Source organism: Ranitomeya imitator, chromosome 2 (genome assembly GCF_032444005.1).
Source record: "Ranitomeya imitator isolate aRanImi1 chromosome 2, aRanImi1.pri, whole genome shotgun sequence".
NCBI classification, from domain to species: domain Eukaryota; kingdom Metazoa; phylum Chordata; class Amphibia; order Anura; family Dendrobatidae; genus Ranitomeya; species Ranitomeya imitator.
In genome coordinates, this window is record NC_091283.1 from 764,434,894 (window position 1) to 764,456,772 (window position 21,879).

Here is a 21,879-nt window from a genome sequence, read left to right on the forward strand (position 1 = left end):
ACAGCAGTAGCACGACACGATCAGTATAATAATAGAACAACACGGCACTCGTAGTAGTGTATAGAGTAGGTGCTCAAGTAGGGTATCCAGCCCAACAAATCCAAATCCGAAAAAACTTGGCATGAATAATTATCATATGCAAAAGGTTTATTGATGTGCATCCATAAAGGCAAGTCGAACGTTTTCAGTCCACATCCGGACCTTCATCAGAACAAGTATAAGAGATATGGTACAGGGAGAAACGTTAATCCTGACGACTCTATAAATTCCAATATTGGTAGGGTAGCCTGGATGCAGCAAGAAGTCCTGTCCACGTAGGCGCACGTGTGGTGCGACTCTGGTCTGCTTGAGGTCTAAAACGGAAAATGCTACCCCTAGTGGTAAATATATATATTTGTAAGAAAATATATAATATTTTTCATGTAGAAATGTTTGCAAACATTGCATTAATACATTTTATTTACTATTTTAAGCTTAATTTCACAAAAAACAAACTACAAGAAAACTGGTGGCACCTTCCCCTTTAATAAGCCTCAGTCTCTTTTCATATAAATATAGCTTAGAAATAACATTGTGGACATTTGTACAGGGCTCTTCCAGCAGATGACCGCATACTGCTAGGAATATGCCTTCCATTGATCATGAGGGTAGAACTACAAGGACCCACACTTATAAAGAATTCCTGAGTGCTCAGTGGTTAGCACTGCAGTGCTGGGGTCCTGGGTTCAAATCCCACCAAAGACAACATCTGCACGGAGTTTATGTTCTCCCCGTGTTTGCATGAATTTCCTCCAGATTCTCCAGTTTCCTCCCACATTCCAGACATACTGATAGGGAATCTAGATTGTGAGCCCCAATGGAGATCGCAATGATCATGTGTGTAAAGCGCTGCGGAAGAAGCTGCTGCTATATGAGCAAAGCATAATAAATGCCTAAAGGGCGAGTATTCATGTCATTGTTGAGATCCCCAGCCATCAGACCCACTGTCAGCTGTACACCATAGCTGACAATTTGAGGCATCAACCACGATATATGTTGGTGCCGACTATAGTTGTTTAACATTTTAAATGCTGCTGTCAATAATGACTACAGTATCTAGATTAACAGTGTGGGGGCTTCCTTTTTAACCCCATCAGCATCCTGAGCTCTTGTTCGTGTGGTCCTGATGTTTGTCATGGCCAAATAATGGCCTTAGTGTCTGCTGGCTCCAATGGCCTGTTCAGAATTTATCAACATTTAGATGGTAAAAATAAATTTTTTCATTCCTGCTATGCCACTTTGCATTCATTCCTGAAAAGCACTTGAAGAGTTAATAAACATCCTGAAAGCAATTTTGAATAGGTTGAGGGGCGCTGTTCTTAAAATGGTATCACTTTTGGAGGTTTCCAAAATATCGGACCCCCAAAGTCTCCTCTTTAAAACATATTAAGTCCCAAAAAAAAAAAAAAAATGTTGTAAATTTCCTTGAAAAAATGAAAAATTACTGCTACATTTTTAAACCTTCTAAAATGTGAGCATAATAAAACATTTTACAAATGGTGCTAATGTAAAGCTGACATGAGGGAAATGTTATTTATTAATTTTTTTTTTTTTTGTGTGGTGTGACTATGGAATAAAGGGATACTCGCTCAGTTTGAAAATGGCAGATTTTTGTGATTTATTTATTTTTTTTATACCATTTTCATAAAGTACAATCTCAAAATCAATGGGATATGCTGAAGCCTTCCATAGTTATTACCACATAGTGGCACTGATCAGATTTCCAAAATGTTGCCCAGTCACTAAGGATTTTTTTCCCCTTCACCTATTTGGCACATTGTCATCAAATTCTGGTTTATAAATGTATTTCTCTTCTGTTTTTGTTTTTAAAGGTACCACTTAAAAGATGTAATTGTTGGAAAAATTTACTTCTTACTGGTCAGAATAAAAATTCAGCACATGGAATTGCAGCTGATTAAAAAGGAAATAACTGGAATAGGTAAAAATGTATTTCCTCTTGTTATACGACCTCCCAAGTGAACCCATTGTATACAGACCACTGATTTTTTTTTTTTTTTTTGTCTCTATTCTGCTTACCGATAGACTAAATATGGATTTATGTACATGGGCATCATGGGGGTCCTATGTGACGAGAAGAGAAAATTAAGCTCTGATGCTTGATACTGTCTTAAAGGGAACTTTTCAGGAGCTTTATTGTCACCACTCATTACATTGCTCGCTAGGCTAATAAAAGACCAGTACAATCATATCATATCCTGGCTGCAAATTAATTTTTCCATTGCTGGGAAAATCTCTGTGGGTGTTGTGATTCCAGCCAAATGTACTGATCCTTTGCCAGCAACCCCATTGTGGTTGAATAGTGTCTACATTGCTACGGCCATCAAGGACACCGGCGTGCTGCCGCTAGGCGGGGAATAGTTTGGGAGATTGGGGCACTCGCCCGGAATAGGACGGTACTCGATGCTCTTGCAGCCTCATTAATATTCTTTTTTTCATTGATTATCTATTTGCAGCCTGGAATGTATGTGTTTTCGAGCAATGTCATTAGTTTGGTGACTTTAAAATCCTGTGAAGCATTCCTTTTAATAAAACTATAGAAGTGCATTAGGAAAATGTTTATATTTGCTCATGATGCCATAAGTAGGTTATGTGATTTTAATAGTAAAGGGATAGCTGACAAATAATATCTACCTGTTACGCACCATTCCTTTAAAAAAAATAATAATAAAGTCTTGTTTCCCAGGACCCAGTACCACAACTGAAACTGAGACTGTTGCAAAATATGAAATTATGGATGGAGCTCCAGTAAAAGGTAATTTTATTTTATAAATACTCTGGCACCCTCTGGAGGATGGCTCCTTGGGAGTATTGGGGAAATTATACCCAACTATGTTTTTGATACATAAATTATGGACCAGACTGCGACATATTCGGGGGGTTATGGGGCTGACTAAATTTACACCGATATGGCTTAATAATAATTTGGTTGAGTTTGCGGCTCTTGGAGTGCTGGCGGAGTGGCAGGCCAAAGGAATCCACTTGGTGGCTCAGATAATTCAACAACAAGGATTAAAGTCCTTTTCGCAGCTGCAGGGAGAGTTTGGATTGAGACCGACTGGGGAGTATCAATATGCTCAGATGAAACATGCCTTTAAAGCGCAAAACAAGGGCGGTGGTATTGAGATCCAGGAGGACATAGTTCTGGAATACGTATGTGGGGAAGGGTCCACAAGGGGAGTCATTACCACCCTTTATAAGGACCTTCTACATGCATATTTACTAGACTTCCCTCTAAAAGCGAGAGCGAAATGGGAAAGAGATTTAGGCCCAATGGAGGATGAAACCTGGGAGTCGGTGTTGGAGTGGGTTCCACGAGTGTCACTGAGCGAGCCGTATAGACTATCGCAGCTGTACATCTTGCACAGAGTCTATAAATCACCGGAAGTGTTGCACAGAGCGGGGTTGCGTGCGGACTCTGAATGCCCGAGATGTAAGACTGAGAATGCAGGAATATACCACATGATGTGGACATGTCCAAGACTGGTTGCTTTCTGGTTGGTGGTAATGAGCCGTGTGGAAGGGGCGTATAAATGCAGAGTGCCGAGAGATCCGATAGTGTGTATACTGGGACATGTAGAGGAAATTAGAGTGGATAACACCTGGAAGATAGCAATAGCTAGGCTATTATATATGGCAAGGAAGGTAATAGCAAGGAACTGGATCAAGGATGAGCCGCCTACAAGGGGTGAATTCCTGAAATATGTTAAACATGGTCTCAATTTGGAAAAGGGGGTATACAAAAGACGTGGGAAAATAGAAACGTTTGATAAAATGTGGTCTCCGTGGCTCGAGCTGGGATAGTAGGTATGGGAAATGGGAGGATGAGGGCCTCTGAAAGGAAGAGAGTGCTAAAGAACAAGCGGACATAAGTGATTCAAATGGCTCAAAGAGCCATCAATACTGGTAACAAAGTATAACTGGGTATGAGCTGTCAGGGGAGGGGGAGGTTTGGGTTTTGTTGGGATTGTTGGGGGTTTGGAAAATGTAAAAATTTTGTAATATACTGGAAAATGCATAAATTGTATTGTTCATATTCGCTTTCAATAAAAATCTATTTAATAAAAAAAAAAAAAAAAATACTCTGGCACCTATCACTAGTCTGTAGCTGCCTGTTTTATTTAGAGGTTCTTCAACATAGAAAAAAATAGACAGCTAAAAGGAAATGCGCATTATAAATTCCTATATACATTTAATTAGAAAATCACAATTGCTGTGTGTAGAGGTACCGTATATACTCGTGTATAAGTCCAGTTTTTCAGCTCATTTTTTTTTGTGCTGAAAACGCCCCCTCGGCTTATACACGAGTAATTGTCCAGAAAGCTGGTGGGGTAGCAGCGGGTCACAGGAGGCAGAAGCCGGCGGCTGTAACAGGTGCCCACTGCTAAAGAGAAATTAATATTCATTTCTCTTACAGCAGCGCACAGTGACGGCCGCTGGCTTCCAGAAGACATCCTACTTGCCCTCCAGCGTGCCCTCGGAGCATCTCGGTGGTTCCGGTTTCCAGCAGCTCTTCCTGTGCTGTGTGATCACGTGGCACTGCTCATTAAGGTAATGCATATGCACGCATCTCCACTCCCATAGGTGTGGAGCGCATATTCATTACCTTAATGAGCGGTATCACATGATCACTCACAGCACAGGAAGAGCTGCAGGAAGCCGGAACCACCGAGATGCTGCGAAGGTGCCGACACCACCGAGATGCCCCGAGGGCACGCTGGAGGGTGAGTAGGATAGGGGATAAGGAGCTGTGCATAGCAGGACAGGGCCCGGGGAGACACACATAGCAGGGCAGGGATGACTGGACAATGCATACCTGGCCTATACTCTGTCAATAAGCTTACCCTGGTTTCCGTGGCAAAATTAGGTGCTTCGGGGGGCGTGGCTATGTAGCCGGAGAAGAAGGACGCACTGAGTAAGAGCTCCATACATCCTGATTCAATCCTGCCACATATATCTCATCCCCGCAAACAGAACCGACAGGGGCTGAGACCCCACACTTAGAGGAACCTTGTGAGCCCTCCGGACGGCTGCCGTAGTGATCTGAGGCGGCGGGAGCTGCAGGGACAGAGAGGCCGGGAGGATCCACGTGCAGTGGCGGCCATCTTCGGTGCGCGCGCTCCAGGACACAGGACGCGGCGCCGTCTCCTGCTGAAGCCGGGCTCTCTTCTCGTCGGGGCGAACGGAAGCAGGATCGCAGCGGTGAGAGCTGTGCTTGTGCACGGAGGTTGGGAGACCTGAGGGGGACAGCGGTGCCCACGGGAGTGGCGGACATTAGCATAGCACGCTCCCTAACAGCAAAGGGAGCAGTGCCTCATATACCTGCGGTGCTGCTTGGAAGGAGAACACGCAAATAAGGAACTGGGGGGGTGGTGCGGTGTGTGCCCTGAAATATTGGGCCCTGTGCCTCCCCTGTCATACAGCCGCTTCGTTTAGCAGCACCATAAAACTGGGAATTAACCCCCTTCCTGCTGACCTCCCTATGTGTGGACTGAGAGCCCGTTCAGTTATATAGAGCCTGAGTAAACATCTGAACAACCACCCTGTGACCCTCATTATTACTGTCTGCCAGCCCTGTGACCCCCTTTGACGTACAGTATAATATTATACAGGACCTGAAGCTAGAGCTTGGTTTATCTGCAATCACAATCAGGATTACTTTGTGGAGTTCCTCTGCTTGCCCACCATGCAACACCCTAGGGGAGCAGGGGCGGCTGATAAGCTGAGGAAATTTGCCAGAGATGATTCCTCGGACAATGTGCGCACTCTCAGAAATAATCCTGCACTTACCCAGCGTAAGAGCCGTCCTTCTGATAGTAACGAGGAGGGAGAACAAGACGAACTGACTCTTAAACAAGCATCCGAGCAGTTAATGCAGGCTATCTCCCTCACTAGATCATCTCTTACGGAAAAAATAGAGGATGTGCATACTGAGGTGGGTCGTTTGCGACATGACATGCAAGCTATGAGAGGGCGTATTTCGGAGGTGGAAACAAGAGTGTCACATATAGAAGATACTATTACTCCCATGGAAGCTAAACTGACAAAAGCTGCTGGCTCCGTAAACGCATGGAAACAAAAGGCGGATGATTTGGAAAACAGACTGCGTCGCAATAATATTCGAATTATTGGTCTCCCGGAGCGATCGGAGGGTCAGCAGCCTGAGCAATTCCTGGAAGACTGGCTTAAGTCCACCCTGGGAGATGGATTCTCCTCAACATTCTCAGTGGAAAGAGCCCATAGGGTCCCAACGAGACCTCTGCCCCCTGGAACTCCACCTCGACCGTTTCTGGCACGCCTCCTTAATTGCAGAGATAGAGATGCTATTCTTCGCTTGGCAAGGCAGAAGGGCCCCATTAAACTCAACAATACCATCATATCGATTTTTCCGGATTTCTCCATGGAGCTCCAGAAACAGCGGGCACGATTTATGGAAGTCAAAAAGCTACTTCGAGACAAGAATATAATTTATTCCATGCTCTATCCAGCCCGGCTCCGCATTGTCCATGATGGATCCTCTTTATTTTTTACAGACCCAGCAGAAGTGGCCGAATGGTTGCGGTCTCACGGAGGGTCCAAAGCCCAAAAAAACTCCTAATTTGGGTTCTTTATCAAATGGCAATATAAATAGAGCTCTTTACATAGGTGCGAAAGAAGTCAACAATACCGGACACTGAATTCAGTGAGGGTATCCCCGTTTCTATTTGACTGTGGGAGTATGGAAACATGCTCCTCTATTGTTCAAGTTATGTTGGGTTTGAGTTTATGCACTAGTTCTGACTGTTTGATGTATATGGTTGCCGCCAATATTGATTTTTTTTTGCTCTGTGGGGTGTCTCTGGATCACGCCCGTATAATATTGTTGACATATATTATTTTTCTCTTTTTATATAAATATGGGATCTGAAATCATATATATGACCTGGAACATACGGGGTATTAAGACTCCTCGGAAGAAAGTTAAAGTATTTTCACAGATCAAAAAACACAATCCTCATGTCGTGGCATTGATGGAGACACACCTGACTAGGGATACGGTTCGATGTATACAAAAGCCATGGGTACAGTGGTCGCTCCATGCATTCCATACTAGCTACTCAAGAGGGGTCTCCTTATTGATACACAGGGGGGTTAGGTGGGAGGCGAGGGAGGCACGGCGGGATCCGGAGGGCCGCTTTGTTTTTGTACATGCAATTCTCAATTCATGTGAATATGTGATACTTTGTGTTTATAACCCTCCCCCTGCTAATATGTCGGTTCTCCGTATGGCATTGGGTTTCTCCTTAAAATATCCAGATGCCAATGTTATCTGCATGGGTGACTTCAACCTAGTAATGGACCATTCTAAGGACAGAGTGAGGTTGGATAACACAGTATCCGGGGAGTCTTTGCCTCAGTCGCCCTCCCAGCTGGCGCTGTTTATGGATGGCAGCGGTTGGTTGGACTTGTGGAGAATGAGTCATCCAGAGGATAGAGGGTATACCTGCCACTCATCCACTAAACAATCTTTATCTCGTATAGATTATATATTTGGATCTAGTGGCGTGGCACTGCAGGTGGATAATATTGAACATGGTAACAGGGGGATCTCGGACCACAGTCCAGTAATTCTTAAACTTAAATATGGTCAATCCAATAACAATAGATCCTGGAAATTAAACCCTTTCTGGCTGAAATTGATAGATTCAAGTGACAGGACAGTCGAACAATTAAATAGTTTTATTTTAGCACATCCAGAACCCCAGAATCTTGGTTTATTTTGGGACACTCTGAAGGCATATTTAAGGGGATGCTTGTCCTCTACAATCTCTTACATTAAAAGGGTGACGGCGGGGGAGGATGACGAGATGGAGCAACGATTAAAGGATTCAGAGGCTACATATATAGCAAATCAGACCAGCAGTAACAGGGCTGAGTGGCTCACCTCCCAGAGATTATATGCCCAACATATAGACGTTAAATCGAAACGTAAATTATTCTTTACCCGCCAGTCCTATTTTGAGCTGGGGAACCAGGCCAGTACGCTCTTGGCTTTCTTAGTGCGCCAACACAATACATCCAACACAATATTACAAATCCGTATGCCTGATGGTACATTAGTATCCTCTACTGATGAGGTACTTCAAGGTTTTCACGATTATTATAATTTGCTATATAAATCTGGTAGCGGTTTTGATACTAATGAATGTTTGGATTATTTATCGGATATAACGTTTCCCTCGTTGAGCCCATCCCAACAGGCCTTTATGGATGCGGAGTTTACTTTGGAGGAAGTGGAGCAGGCTATAGCGGACATGGCTACAGGGAAGGCCCCGGGTCCTGATGGGTTCCCCATTGAGCTATATAGGAAATACAGGGACAGGTTGGCACCACTTCTATTGAAGGTACTCGGGGGAATATGGAGGGGAGAGTCTGTCCCTGAAACGTTTTATGATGCCAATATTATAGTACACAGGAAAGAGGGGAAGGATCCTCTCGATTGTGGATCGTACCGACCTATATCCCTGGTGAACGTAGATTACAAGATTTTTACTAAAATTCTGGCTACCAGACTGAATACGATTATATTAGATCTCATACACCCAGATCAAACAGGCTTTATGCCTGGGAAAAGTACTTCCATCAATATTAGACGGGTCCAATCGGTTATTCAATATAGCTCTTTGGAGCCAGATAATAAGTGGGCATTGGCATCGCTGGATGCAGCCAAAGCTTTTGACTCCCTCGAGTGGTCCTTTCTGTTTGCATGTTTGCGGAAGTATGGTTTTGGGGACAGATTTCTGAAAGGGATAGGAACATTATATACGAAACCTAGGGCGCGTATGATAGTGAATGGCTCAATATCCGAGCCTTTTTCTTTACATAGAGGGACTCGCCAGGGGTGCCCTCTCTCCCCTGCTCTATTTGCATTGGCAATAGAGGCTCTGGCAATACAGATGAGATCCTCCAGCGACATCAAGGGGATACGCATTGCAGATCGGGTAGATATTATTGGCCTCTATGCTGATGATATGGTGGTATTTATGGATCAAACAGAGGATACGCTACCAAAAGTAATAACAATTATAGACAAATTTAGCAAATTCTCTGGTCTTTATATAAATTGGGATAAGTCTGCCCTGATGCCTCTTTCTCATGTCCCAATGTTGCGTCTCGGGACTCTCTCGGCGTTACCCATTGTCTCTAATTTCAAATATCTAGGAATACATATGTCTCAACATAGTAGATTTGATTTACAATTTAACATTTACCCATTAATTGATCTGGTAAAATCTAAATTTAATACTTGGGATAAACTCCCTCTCTCTGTGGCTGGCCGCATTAATTTGATCAAAATGATACTGCTTCCCAAGTTAAACTACTGCCTTCAACATAGTGCTGTCCCAATACCTAAATCCCTCTTTGCGACTCTAAATTCCCTAACCACGTCCTTTATATGGGGGAAAAGTAGGCCTAAACTTAGGTTATCTACTCTACAGAGACCGAGACGGGGGGGAGGAGCGGCTTTGCCAGACTTCTACTTATATTATCTAGCCGGGCAGGTTAAAATGATAAATAAGTGGATGCCCAATAATTCTAATCCTCTTCCTAATTCAGAAAGTCATCTGCTTTACTCTGCTAGGATCGATTGTCCACTGGGGTTTTTGGAGATGGAGAGGGTCGGTGTTCCCCGTTTGCTTCCTTTGCTTCGGTTGGCAAGATCAATATGGAGTCAAATAAAAAAAATAACCAAATTTGTTGATATAGTGGCTGAAATGCCACTGTGGAATAACAGTTATCTCCCGGGATTGTTAGGCCACCCATCCACGGAATTTTGGATATCACACGGTGTTCTCTCAGTAGGAAATGTACACAACCAGGGTTTTTTTACCTCCTTTGAACAATTACAAAATACTTATAACATCCCAAGATCCCAGTTTTTCCGCTATCTGCAGTTGAGATCAGCCTTTCAATCACACATGCGAAATGTGGGTACGGGTCGAGCCATTTCATCTCTTCCACTGATAGGTATTCTCAATTCACAAGGCCCTCAAGGACTTATCTCCTCTTTATACACTTATCTATTATCCATAGGAGAGGGGTCTACTATAGATTCTATTAAGAAAAGGTGGGAGGGGCTTCTTCCGGATACGCTGGGGGAAGAATGGGAAGACATTTTGGAATCTCCAACTAAGGTTTCCCCATCAATTAATAATAGGATGACTCAGCTGTACATAATATATCAATCCTATCTGACCCCGACTCGTCTTTTCAAGATGGGACGTCTCCATTCGTCAGATTGTCTGAGATGTCACTTAAGTGATGCGGATTTTATTCATATGATATGGAGATGTCCCATTATCTCTCATTATTGGAAAGAGGTGACAACATTGTTGACATCCTTGCTGTTGATCCCTGTCCCACTTGAGCCATTGACCTGCTTATTTGGGGTGTGGGATGCAGGAGTTTGGGACCACCACACTGGGATTTTTTTGCGAGAGACACTGTTCCTGGCGCGAAAAGTACTGGCGCTGAGATGGATGGGTGGTTCTTGCCCATCTCTTAGAGCTTGGGTGGATTTAGTGAACTCAATTATCCCGTATGAACGGACACTATATCAGAATAGAGGATGTCCAGATAAATTTGAGAAAATATGGGGTAAATGGAACTCCTCTCATCTTACTCTATAACCTATAATACTCTAATATATACATAGGAAGTGAGGCCTGTGGTTTTGGAGACATTACTTACAGGGTGAAATCTATACGGAACTTTCTTTTGGCGGCGTTTTTTTTAGTTCTTTTCGTTCTTTTAGTAGTTGAGGTAGTTAAGGTTTTACAATAAGATACTTGTGATTGACATGCACTGTTTATTACTTTTGTAATACTATGCATTGTAACGATTCACATTGTATGTCATAATGGATAATGATAGAATCAAATGCAAATGTGTGTATTGTATGATTTATTCTGCAATTAATAAACGAATTTAAAAAAAAAAAAATTAGGTGCTTCGGCCTATACTCCGGTCAGCTTATACTCGAGTATATATGATCGCTATGGAATGAAAATGTCCACTGCCTTGTTTCACTGAGCAATATTTTTCCTACATTGTTAGGACAGAAGCCTGTGCAGTAGGAAGTGCTGCCCTCCTACATATATAGGATGATGCGCTTCACAAATCGTACTAGAGATACCAGGGGTCGTGAGGGAAGTGGCTGCTCACATTGCTGTGTCCACCCTGTGTATCTGATCTAATACTAGAGATACCAAGGATACTGAGGTGGTAAGAGGCGGCTGCTGACACTGCTGTCCTTCCTGTCTATCTGATCTAATACTGGAGATACCAGGGGTACTGAGGGAAGTGACTGCTCACACTGCTGTCCACCATGTCTATCTGATATAATACTGGAGATACCAGGGGTACTGAGGGAAGTGACTGCTCACACTGCTGTGTCACCATGTCTGTCTGATCTAATACTGGAGATACCAGGGGTACTGAGGGAAGTGACTGCTCACACTGCTGTGTCACCATGTCTGTCTGATCTAATACTGGAGATACCAGGGGTACTGAGGGAAGTGGCTGCTCACACTGCTGTGTCACCATGTCTGTCTGATCTAATACTGGAGATACCAGGGGTACTGAGGGAAGTGGCTGCTCACACTGCTGTGTCACCATGTCTGTCTGATCTAATACTGGAGATACCAGGGGTACTGAGGGAAGTGGCTGCTCACACTGGTGTGTCACCATGTCTATCTGATCTAATACTGGAGATACCAGGGGTACTGAGGGAAGTGGCTGCTCACACTGGTGTGTCACCATGTCTATCTGATCTAATACTGGAGATACCAGGGGTACTGAGGGAAGTGGCTGCTCACACTGCTGTGTCACCATGTCTGTCTGATCTAATACTGGAGATACCAGGGGTACTGAGGGAAGTGACTGCTCACACTGCTGTGTCACCATGTCTGTCTGATCTAATACTGGAGATACCAGGGGTACTGAGGGAAGTGGCTGCTCACACTGCTGTGTCACCATGTCTGTCTGATCTAATACTGGAGATACCAGGGGTACTGAGGGAAGTGGCTGCTCACACTGCTGTGTCACCATGTCTGTCTGATCTAATACTGGAGATACCAGGGGTACTGAGGGAAGTGGCTGCTCACACTGCTGTGTCACCATGTCTGTCTGATCTAATACTGGAGATACCAGGGGTACTGAGGGAAGTGGCTGCTCACACTGCTGTGTCACCATGTCTGTCTGATCTAATACTGGAGATACCAGGGGTACTGAGGGAAGTGGCTGCTCACACTGCTGTGTCACCATGTCTGTCTGATCTAATACTGGAGATACCAGGGGTACTGAGGGAAGTGGCTGCTCACACTGCTGTGTCACCATGTCTGTCTGATCTAATACTGGAGATACCAGGGGTACTGAGGGAAGTGGCTGCTCACACTGGTGTGTCACCATGTCTATCTGATCTAATACTGGAGATACCAGGGGTACTGAGGGAAGTGGCTGCTCACACTGGTGTGTCACCATGTCTATCTGATCTAATACTGGAGATACCAGGGGTACTGAGGGAAGTGGCTGCTCACACTGCTGTGTCACCATGTCTGTCTGATCTAATACTGGAGATACCAGGGGTACTGAGGGAAGTGGCTGCTCACACTGCTGTGTCACCATGTCTGTCTGATCTAATACTGGAGATACCAGGGGTACTGAGGGAAGTGGCTGCTCACACTGCTGTGTCACCATGTCTATCTGAGCTAATACTGGAGATACCAGGGGTACTGAGGGAAGTGGCTGCTCACACTGCTGTGTCCACCATGTCTATCTGAGCTAATACTGGAGATACCAGGGGTACTGAGGGAAGTGGCTGCTCACACTGCTGTGTCACCATGTCTATCTGAGCTAATACTGGAGATACCAGGGGTACTGAGGGAAGTGGCTGCTCACACTGCTGTGTCACCATGTCTGTCTGATCTAATACTGGAGATACCAGGGGTACTGAGGGAAGTGGCTGCTCACACTGCTGTGTCCACCATGTCTATCTAAATAACAATACAAGTGTCTTCAGGTCAAAGCAGAGGAGCTTCCTACTGCACATGCTCAAAAGCTTCTGTCCTAACAATCTAAGACTGTTTTTTGTCAAAGTAATAAGGTGGCAGCAATTTTAATTCTATAGTAAACACTTCTCCAGATAACACAACTGTAACTTGCTAATTAAATGTATTTAAGAAGAGTGTGCAGCCTCAATTCATTGTTTTGTTTTGTTTTTGTTTTTTTAATGAATAACACTGATTAGCAAAAGTCAGGTCCGATCTTCTGGGTTATGAGATCCTGGTGTGCAGAGCTGGATCCCACAACCCTCCTTTGATGTGAGAGCACTATATTTCTTTTTAGAGCACCGTTGATTCCAAGGTGCTGTACATGAGAAGGGGTTACATGCAAAACACAAATATAAATTACAGCGAAACTACAATGACAGACTGGTGCAGAGGGGAGAGGACCCTGCCTTTGTGGGTTTCATTCTACAAGGCAATGGGTAAGGAGATATTAGGTTACGGGGGGAAGGGGGTTGCAGCAGCTCTGGTGGTGAGGTGGCTGCGGGGTCATAAGTTGTGATCTCACATTTGCTAGAAATTCAGGTTCTTTTAGTCGAGGCATTAGGGACCCTTCTGACCATTTTTCTAAGTCTGCTGATACTTTTCTTGGATAAAAAGGTTTAAGCTTCTTTTTGTTCCTTTTATGATTTTAACCCCTTAGCGACCACGATACGCCTTTTAACGGCGGCCGCTAAGGGTACTTAAACCACAGCGCCGTTAATTAACGGCACTGTGGAAAAAGTAAATAGCGCCCCCCAGAGTCGGATTTTCTCCGGGGTCTCGGCTGCCGGGGGTAGCCGAGACCCCAGAGAACATGATTCGGGGTTTTTTTTACCGAACCCGCATTTGTGATCGCCGGTAATTAACCGTCTACCGGCGATCGAAAAATAACAAAACGCGATCTCTTTTTAATTTCTCTGTCCTCCGATGTGATCGCACATCAGAGGACAGAGAAAAGGGGTCCCAGATAGCCCCCGATACTCACCTATCTCCCCCGGTGCTCCTCGTGGCTCCCGGTGGGCGCCGCCATCTTCAAAATGGCAGGCGCATGCGCAGTGCGCCCGCCGGCCGGCACCGGGAGAATCTTTGGGGTCTCGGCTGCCGGGGGTTTTACCGACCCCTGTTTTGCGATCGCCGGTAATTAACTGTTTACCAGCGACCGCAAAAAAAATCAAAGTGTAATTCTCTGTCCTCTGATGTGATCGCACATCAGAAGACAGAGAAATAGGGGGATTCGGGGACCCTATCATACTCACCGGTGTCCCTGGATCCTCCTGCTGCTCCTCCTGGCTGCCGGGGAAAAGAAAATGGCGGGCGCATGCGCAGTGCGCCCGCCATCTATCGCCATCTGCCGGCCGACAGGAGAAGAGCAGTTGGGGCTAAAATTAGGGTTAGGGCTGGGGCTAAATTTAGGGTTAGGGTTGGGGCTAAATTTAGGGTTAGGCTTCTTTCACACTTACGTCGGTACGGGGCCGTCGCAATGCGTTGGCCCGACATACCGACGCATGTTGTGAAAATTGTGCACAACATGAGCAGCGGATGTAGTTTTTCAAAGCATCTGCTGCCCAATCTATGTCCTGGGGAGGAGGGGGCGTAGTTACGACCACGCATGCGTGGTCAGAAATGGCGGACGCGACGTACAAAAAACGTTACATTGAACGTTTTTTGTGCCGACGGTCCGCCAAAACACAACTGATCCAGTGCACGACGGACGCGACGTGTGGCCATCCGTCACGATCCGTCGGCAATAAAAGTCTATGGGCAAAGAAACGCATCCTGCGGGCACATTTGGAGGATCCGTTTTTTGTCCAAAACGACGGATTGCGACGGATGCCAAACGACGCAAGTGTGAAAGTAGCCTTAGGGTTGGGGCTAAAGTTAGGGCTAGGGTTGGGGCTAAAGTTAGGGTTAGATTTGGGGTTAGGGTTTGGATTAGAGTTGGTATTAGAGTTAGGGTTGGCATTAGGGTTACGCTTGGGATTAGGGTTAGGTTTGGGATTAGGGTTAAGGTTAGGGTTGTGATTAGGGGTGTATTGGGATTAGGGTTAGGTTTGAGGTTAGGGTTGAGATTAGGATTAGGGGTGTGTTGGATTTAGGGTTTTGATTAGGGTTATGGTTAGAGTTGACATTAGGGTTGTTTTGGGGTAAGGGTTGTGATTATCGTTAGGGTTAGTGATTAGGATTATGGATCGGGTTGGGATTAGGGTTAGTGGTGTGTTGGGGTTAGGGTTGGAGCTAGAATTGGGGGGTTTCCACATTAGGGGGTCTCCAAACACGACAGCCAATTTTGCGCTCAAAAAGTCAAATGGTGCCCCCTCCCGAGCTCTGCCGTGCGCCCAAACAGTGGTTTACCCCCACATATGGCACATCAGTGTACTCGGGATAAATTGGACAACAACTATTGCGGTCCAATTTCTCCTGTTACCCTTGTGAAAATAAAAACTTGGGGGCTACAATATCTTTTTTGTGGAAAAAAAAAATATTTTTTATTTTCACGACTCTGCATTCTAAACTTCTGTGAAGCACTTGGGCATTCAAAGTTCTCACCACACATCTAGATAAGTTTCTTGGGGGGTTTAGTTTCCAAAATGGGGTCACTTGTGGAAGGTTTCTACTGGTTAGGTACATCAGGGGCTCTGCAAACGCAACATAACGCCCGCAGACCATTCTATCAAAGTCTGCATTCCAAAACGGAGCTCCTTCCTTGTAAAAATGTAAAATTGCTGGTCAACTTTTAACCCTTATAACTCCCTAACAAAAAAAAATTTTGTTTCCAAAATTGTGCTGATGTAAAGTAGACATGTGGGAAATGTTATTTATTAACTATTTTTTGTGACATATCTCTCTGATTTAAAGGCATAAAAATACAAAGTTTGAAAATTGCAAAATTTTAGCCATATTTCCGTTTTTTTCATAAATAATCGCAAAGTAATATCGAAGAAATGTTACCACTATCATGAAGTACAATATGTCACGAAAAAACAATCTCAGAATCAGTGGGATCTGTTGAAGCGTTCCAGAGTTATAACCTCATAAAGTGACAGTGGTCAGAATTGCAAAAATTGGCCCGGTCATTAAGTACCAAATTGGCTCTGTCACTAAGGGGTTAAAGAAGCCCTCCTCCATCAATGTTTTTATCCACCTAATATATAGCAATCCCCATATTATGAAGCACTGTGTACTTATAATTGCTCATTTTTCCTTTCTTCCCAGATAATTCTTCTTTTCTCTGCTCCATGTGGAAACGGGAAGTCTCTTGTCCCTGCAGAAATCATTACCCTCAACCCCTGACCCAACTGCTCTCTCCTACCCCTGCCAGGGACTTTTGCAGTTATGACTCATAAAGGGAAATTGACCTCCAGTTTCTACATAGAGCGTAGAAGGAATCACCTAGTCAGTTTTTAATCACGTGATGTCATAGACCTAATGGAAGAGAAGAATTGGCTGCGTAGAAGGTAAAATGAGCAATTGTAAGTACAGTGTTAGGGTACCGTCACACAGTGGCATTTTGATCGCTACGACGGCACGATTCGTGACGTTCCAGTGATATAGTTACGATCTCGCAGTGTCTGACACGCTCCTGCGATCAGGGACCCCGCTGAGAATCGTACGTCGTAGCAGATCGTTTGAAACTTTCTTTCGTCGTCTAGCTTCCCGCTGTGGCGGCATGATCGCATGGTGTAGCAAAGGTGTGCACGATATTGTATACGATGTGCACATAGTAACCAACGGCTTCTACATCGCACATACGTCATGAAATTATCGCTCCAGCGTCGTACATTGCAAAGTGTGACAGCAGTCTACGACGCTGGAGCGATATTGTTACGATGCTGGAGCGTCACGGATCGTGCCGTCGTAGCGATCAAAATGCCACTGTGTGACGGTACCCTTATATAATATGGTGACTGCAATATATTAAGGGGATAGAAATTTTGATGTGAGGAGTGCTTCTTTAATATTTTTGTAATGAGACCTGGAGCATGCAGAAGGTATAGTATAGTTGCCAATGATCCTGTACAATGCTTAGTCTCATGCACAATTCATTTTAACGGTAAAGAAAGGGGCGCAATAGCGCAGTTAGCAAATTAACAATTAGTTTGCTGCAAGGTAAAATTCTCACCTTTTACAAGTTGTGAGTATGCACAACACATATACAGAGTATGATGGCAGGGCTGCAGATGGCACCGGACCCGCGACAGATCTTCAATAAGTACTGGATAGGATATTCAAGATGCCAACCATTCCGCGCTCCTCCAGAATCAAGCAAAGGAACCACAGAGTTAGAAGACTTGCATCCTTTATTCGAGGCTATAAAACTATGCGTTTCGTGAACGTCCTGTCCTCTTCCTCAGGTACATAGCCAAGCTTGATTCTGGAGGAGCGCGGAATGGTCAGCATCTTGAATATCCTATCCACTACAATTAATTTTAAAGCATGCCCATTTACTTGTTGCATTCCAGTTCTAAGATTGGGACTTTTGACTACGTTTTTTTTTTTTCTTTCTGTAACTTTGCAGGAGAGTCTATTCCCATCCGGCTGTTCCTTGCAGGTTATGACCCCACTCCCACCATGAGAGACGTAAACAAAAAGTTTTCTGTGAGATATTTCTTGAACTTGGTCCTTGTGGATGAGGAAGACAGAAGATATTTCAAACAACAGGTAGCTTTTGGCATTCTCCAGTGCAGTTGCTTTAATAAGAATTAGTGAAGTGAATGAGACTTTTGCTGTTGTCACTTCTGCTTCCTAATGCACCTTTCACATTCAGTACATTGTGTTTTCTCTGCATTAATACTGTGGTGGTGAAATATTTAACATTTGAAATGACAATGTCAACATACATTATTTGCAAAGAATAATGGTAACCTTCAAGAGTCTAAGGCCATGTTCACACATTCCTGATTTCCCTGCTGTTTTTTCTGCACTAAAAACCGCAGCTCTTGGCAGAAAACGCAGGTCCTTTTTTTGGTGCGTTTTTTGATGCGTTTTTTTAGTGCGTTTTTTTATGCAGTTTTCTATGCAGAGTCTGTGTGTTTTCTAGGAAGTTTTTTAGGGTTAAAATGGCTGAAAATACCCTAACCCTACCCCTAACCCTACCCCTAACCCTATTCTAACCTTAGTGGAAAGAAAAGAAAATTCTTTATTTTTTTATTGTCCCTACCTATGGGGGTGACAAGGGGGGGGGGGGGGGGTCATTTACTATTTTTTTTTATTTTGATCACTGAGATAGGTTATAGATTCGGCAGGCGCACTGCGCATGCGCCCGCCATTTTGCAAAATGGCGGCGCCCAGGGAGAAGACGGACGGACACCGGGAGGCCGGGTAAGTATAAGGGGGATAGATGAGGGCACGGGGGGGGGGGGGGGGGGGGCGTCGGAGCACGGGGGGGCGGCATCGGAGCATGGGGGGGTGGGATTGGGGCACGGGGGGGCAGCCACACTGCAGCGGTTCTGCACCACAAACCGCAGAAAACCCGCAGATATTTTTTTCATCTGCGGGTTTGACCTCACAATGGAGGTCAATGGGTGCAGAACTGCTGCAGTTCCACAAAAAGAAGTGACATGGTACTTCTTTTTTACCGCGGCTATTCAGCGCGGCTTTTTTCGCGATTTTCCGCAATGTGGGCACAGCAGTTCCTGTTTTCCATAGGGTACATTGTAATGTACCCTGCATGGAAAACAGCTGCGGACCCGCAGCGGGAAAATCGCTGCAGTTCCGCATTAAAAAAAGGATGGTGTGAACATGGCCTCAAGGTAGGATGGAGGTGGCTCGTGGCCACTAAGAGGCTTTTGCTGACCCCTTTTGAGTATTTTTGTGAACTGAGATAATGGTTACTAAGCGTAGGGTAACTTGAATTATCAGAGTACATGTACTTGAGCACAACACAAATGGTTCATGTGTCTCTTCATGCAGCACAAGCATATTAAGGGTACAGTCCCCGGTTGGGGTGCTGCATGTAGACAATGCAGGGCCCAAATCTGGTGGCCTGATTCTTCAAATAGAGTTCTAGTTGGATGCATAAAAATCATGTGGCCAGTTTGCACTCTTTGAAATGTCCACCCTCTCCTATCGGCATCAAACCTCCTACCCCTTCCCCTCACTGTGAATAGTGTAGGGAATGTGGGAATGTATACTTGCAGCGCCTGTTCACAAGTAGGGGTGGGTGGACCGCTGGAAGTTCTGGCACCTGTCCAGAACTTTTTCGAAAGTTCGGTTTACTTTCACCAGAAACCGAACCAAATTGAAAATAATGGATACCCGAGCGGCCAAGAAACGTCTCTCTCAGCAGAAAATCTGTGTTCGGCGTTCAGGCCCAGACAGTAACCGTTCGGGGTTGCCCATATTTATTCCCAAGAGAAAAGGCCCCTCTTCTTTTCACCAGTCTTATCTATGAGCTGACTTAGATTGAAGTTTCCCGTGAATTTGGATAAGCTGCAATGTTAAAGACACAGCACAAAGATTGGCGCTGTTTCTGAGGAGGAAGGGGGAAGAGATGGGGGTTAATTTTTTTTTTTTTTTGATAGCTCATGTGGGCATTTCCAGGGAGATTTTAGTGGAGGTGCATACCTATCCCTCTATCTACTGCCGACCAATCTCCTAATCAAGCAACAACACACTGCGGAAAGCACAGACCAGAGTGTGATTAACTGCCTTAAAGGGGTATTCCCATCTTCAAGATCCTCTCCCAATATGTAGAAGGTGTAATAATATTATTAGCCAATAGCTCCAATTAGAAATATAGCAAATCTGAAAAACTATACTTCTCCCTCATTTCCATCCATACTTACGACCACTGATAGTGACAATTCATGGACGTACCCATGGCTACCCAAGGTCCTGCAATGCCTGCACATGGGGGAAAAGACATGGCAAATCAGAATAACTATACTACATTTCTAATTGTAGGCATTTGTTAATTTTATTATCACACTTCAACCTATTGTGATAGTATCTTGGAGATAGGAATGCCCCTTTAAAGCAGTTATAGTACACGCCCCAAGCGAAATCTCTTTGGAGATGCTCATTTGGACTTATTGGCAATCATACTGTTTGGCACTTAGACAGTTAATTTTAGTTAATATCTCTGAAATGGAGAGGAGGAAAAAAAAAGAAGCTTTATTCTGCTCTGCAGCCACTATTGTTTCCAGTTACACATGAAACATTTGGTGAAAGGTCCTCTTTAAATTGCCCCTCCAGGTGTATGCTGTCCAGCACTCGGCATGCATCATGTGAGCGTCCTGTTTGGCCCATACCCAAACTGTTGTCAGCACCTGTACCACTGACCATTATGCAGTTGGCGTCCAGTACATCGGGACGGGCTCTTGAGAATTTTGCAAATTCTTAATCTGATTTGTATCTTGCTCTTTAAATTGAATTTGTCAGCACAAACTTACTGCTCAAACCACCACAAGCACTCGGTGCAATTTCCGACTTCTGTTTTCCAATTCTCAGACTTTCTCTTCCTTGATTGACAGCTCTGGCTTTACAGGAGCCTTAGGAGGGCGGAGATCTGTTTGGCTGCGCCAAGGGTACAATGAGCGCCTGTGCTTTGTTCGAACAGTCATTTTGTGCAGCTAGGCTCCCTTTAGGGGACAACATAGAGACTTCACAGCTGAAAACTTCAATGTTCATATTTCGTTTTGCTGAACATTTTAACAGGAGATCATTTTGTGGAGAAAAGCCCCTGAGAAGATAAGGAAAAGAACTAATTTTCATCAACGATATGAAGGCCCTGATCCTCAAGCTTCAGCGGAGGAACCTGAGATTTAGACGTGTGTACCCCACAACAGATGAAGGACCGAACCAGATAGGCCAAACCTCCACCAGATCGTCTTCCTTCATCTGACACTGCTGTTCATTGTACCACACTAAACATTCTGCGGGTCTGTATGTAATTCCACTTGTACATATATAAATACCAAGTGCTTTTGCCGAAACACTGGACCTTTCTCAGACTAGCATTTTATATAACTCATTTAATTTTTAATTTTGGGATTCTGCATTTGGAACATGCATCAAGCTAAATCATACGTCTTACTGTATTCTCATGCATGTAGGCTGGTGTCCATTGAAACCCGGGCCTTATTCCGTGTGTGCGTCTTCATAATCACTTATTGCATTGTTCATCTTGCTGCAAATCCACCTGTTTGTTTTGAAAAGGCAGGTCTCAGATTACTGTGAATCTTCCCAAAATTCATAGGATTCACTTTAGAAATGAAGGCTTTATTAAACATTTTGAAGACATTACTGTGTATGCGTCAATTTTATTTTTATGTTTGCCCCTGTCCCATTTGCCATCTATTGTCTTTCACTTGTGGCCACTTATTATTTTTTTATGTATACTGGCTTGCATAACATAGGAATAAGATTAGAAATCATTAGACAAAATATAATTTGCTGTTCATATTATCCATAGGCTTTGAAGATGTACACATTTTTTGTTGTTGTTGTTGTTCCTTTCTATGTGCACATCCAACCACACCTTTAGTAACCATGTCGGTAAAAGATATGAAGCCTTCGCTTTGGACGAAGGCAATACATGAGACCTTTAGGCTATGTGCACACGTCAGGATTTCTTGCAGAAATTTCCTGAAAAAAAACGGACATTTTCTGCAAGAAATCCGCATTCGTTTTTCTCGCATTTTTTTTTTTTTTTTCCGGAGGTTCTGGAATGCAATAATATAGTGGGAAATCTGCAAAAAATCTGCAAAATTAATGAACATGCTGCGTTTTTTAC

At 44.2% G+C, this 21,879-nt stretch overlaps 1 protein-coding gene across 1 annotated transcript in view; it reads left to right on the forward strand.

The window, feature by feature from the left end:
- Window positions 1–21,386, forward strand: part of VPS26A (VPS26 retromer complex component A) — a 54,045-nt gene extending 32,659 nt beyond the window's left edge. Inside the window, exons 6-9 of the mRNA XM_069753409.1 lie at window positions 1,872–1,978; window positions 2,744–2,812; window positions 17,662–17,804; window positions 20,802–21,386. Of these exons, the coding sequence (XP_069609510.1) occupies window positions 1,872–1,978; window positions 2,744–2,812; window positions 17,662–17,804; window positions 20,802–20,912 (430 nt within the window). The 3' untranslated portion in view covers window positions 20,913–21,386. The remainder of the gene's footprint in view (window positions 1–1,871; window positions 1,979–2,743; window positions 2,813–17,661; window positions 17,805–20,801) is intronic.
- The last annotated feature ends 493 nt before the right edge of the window (window positions 21,387–21,879 follow it).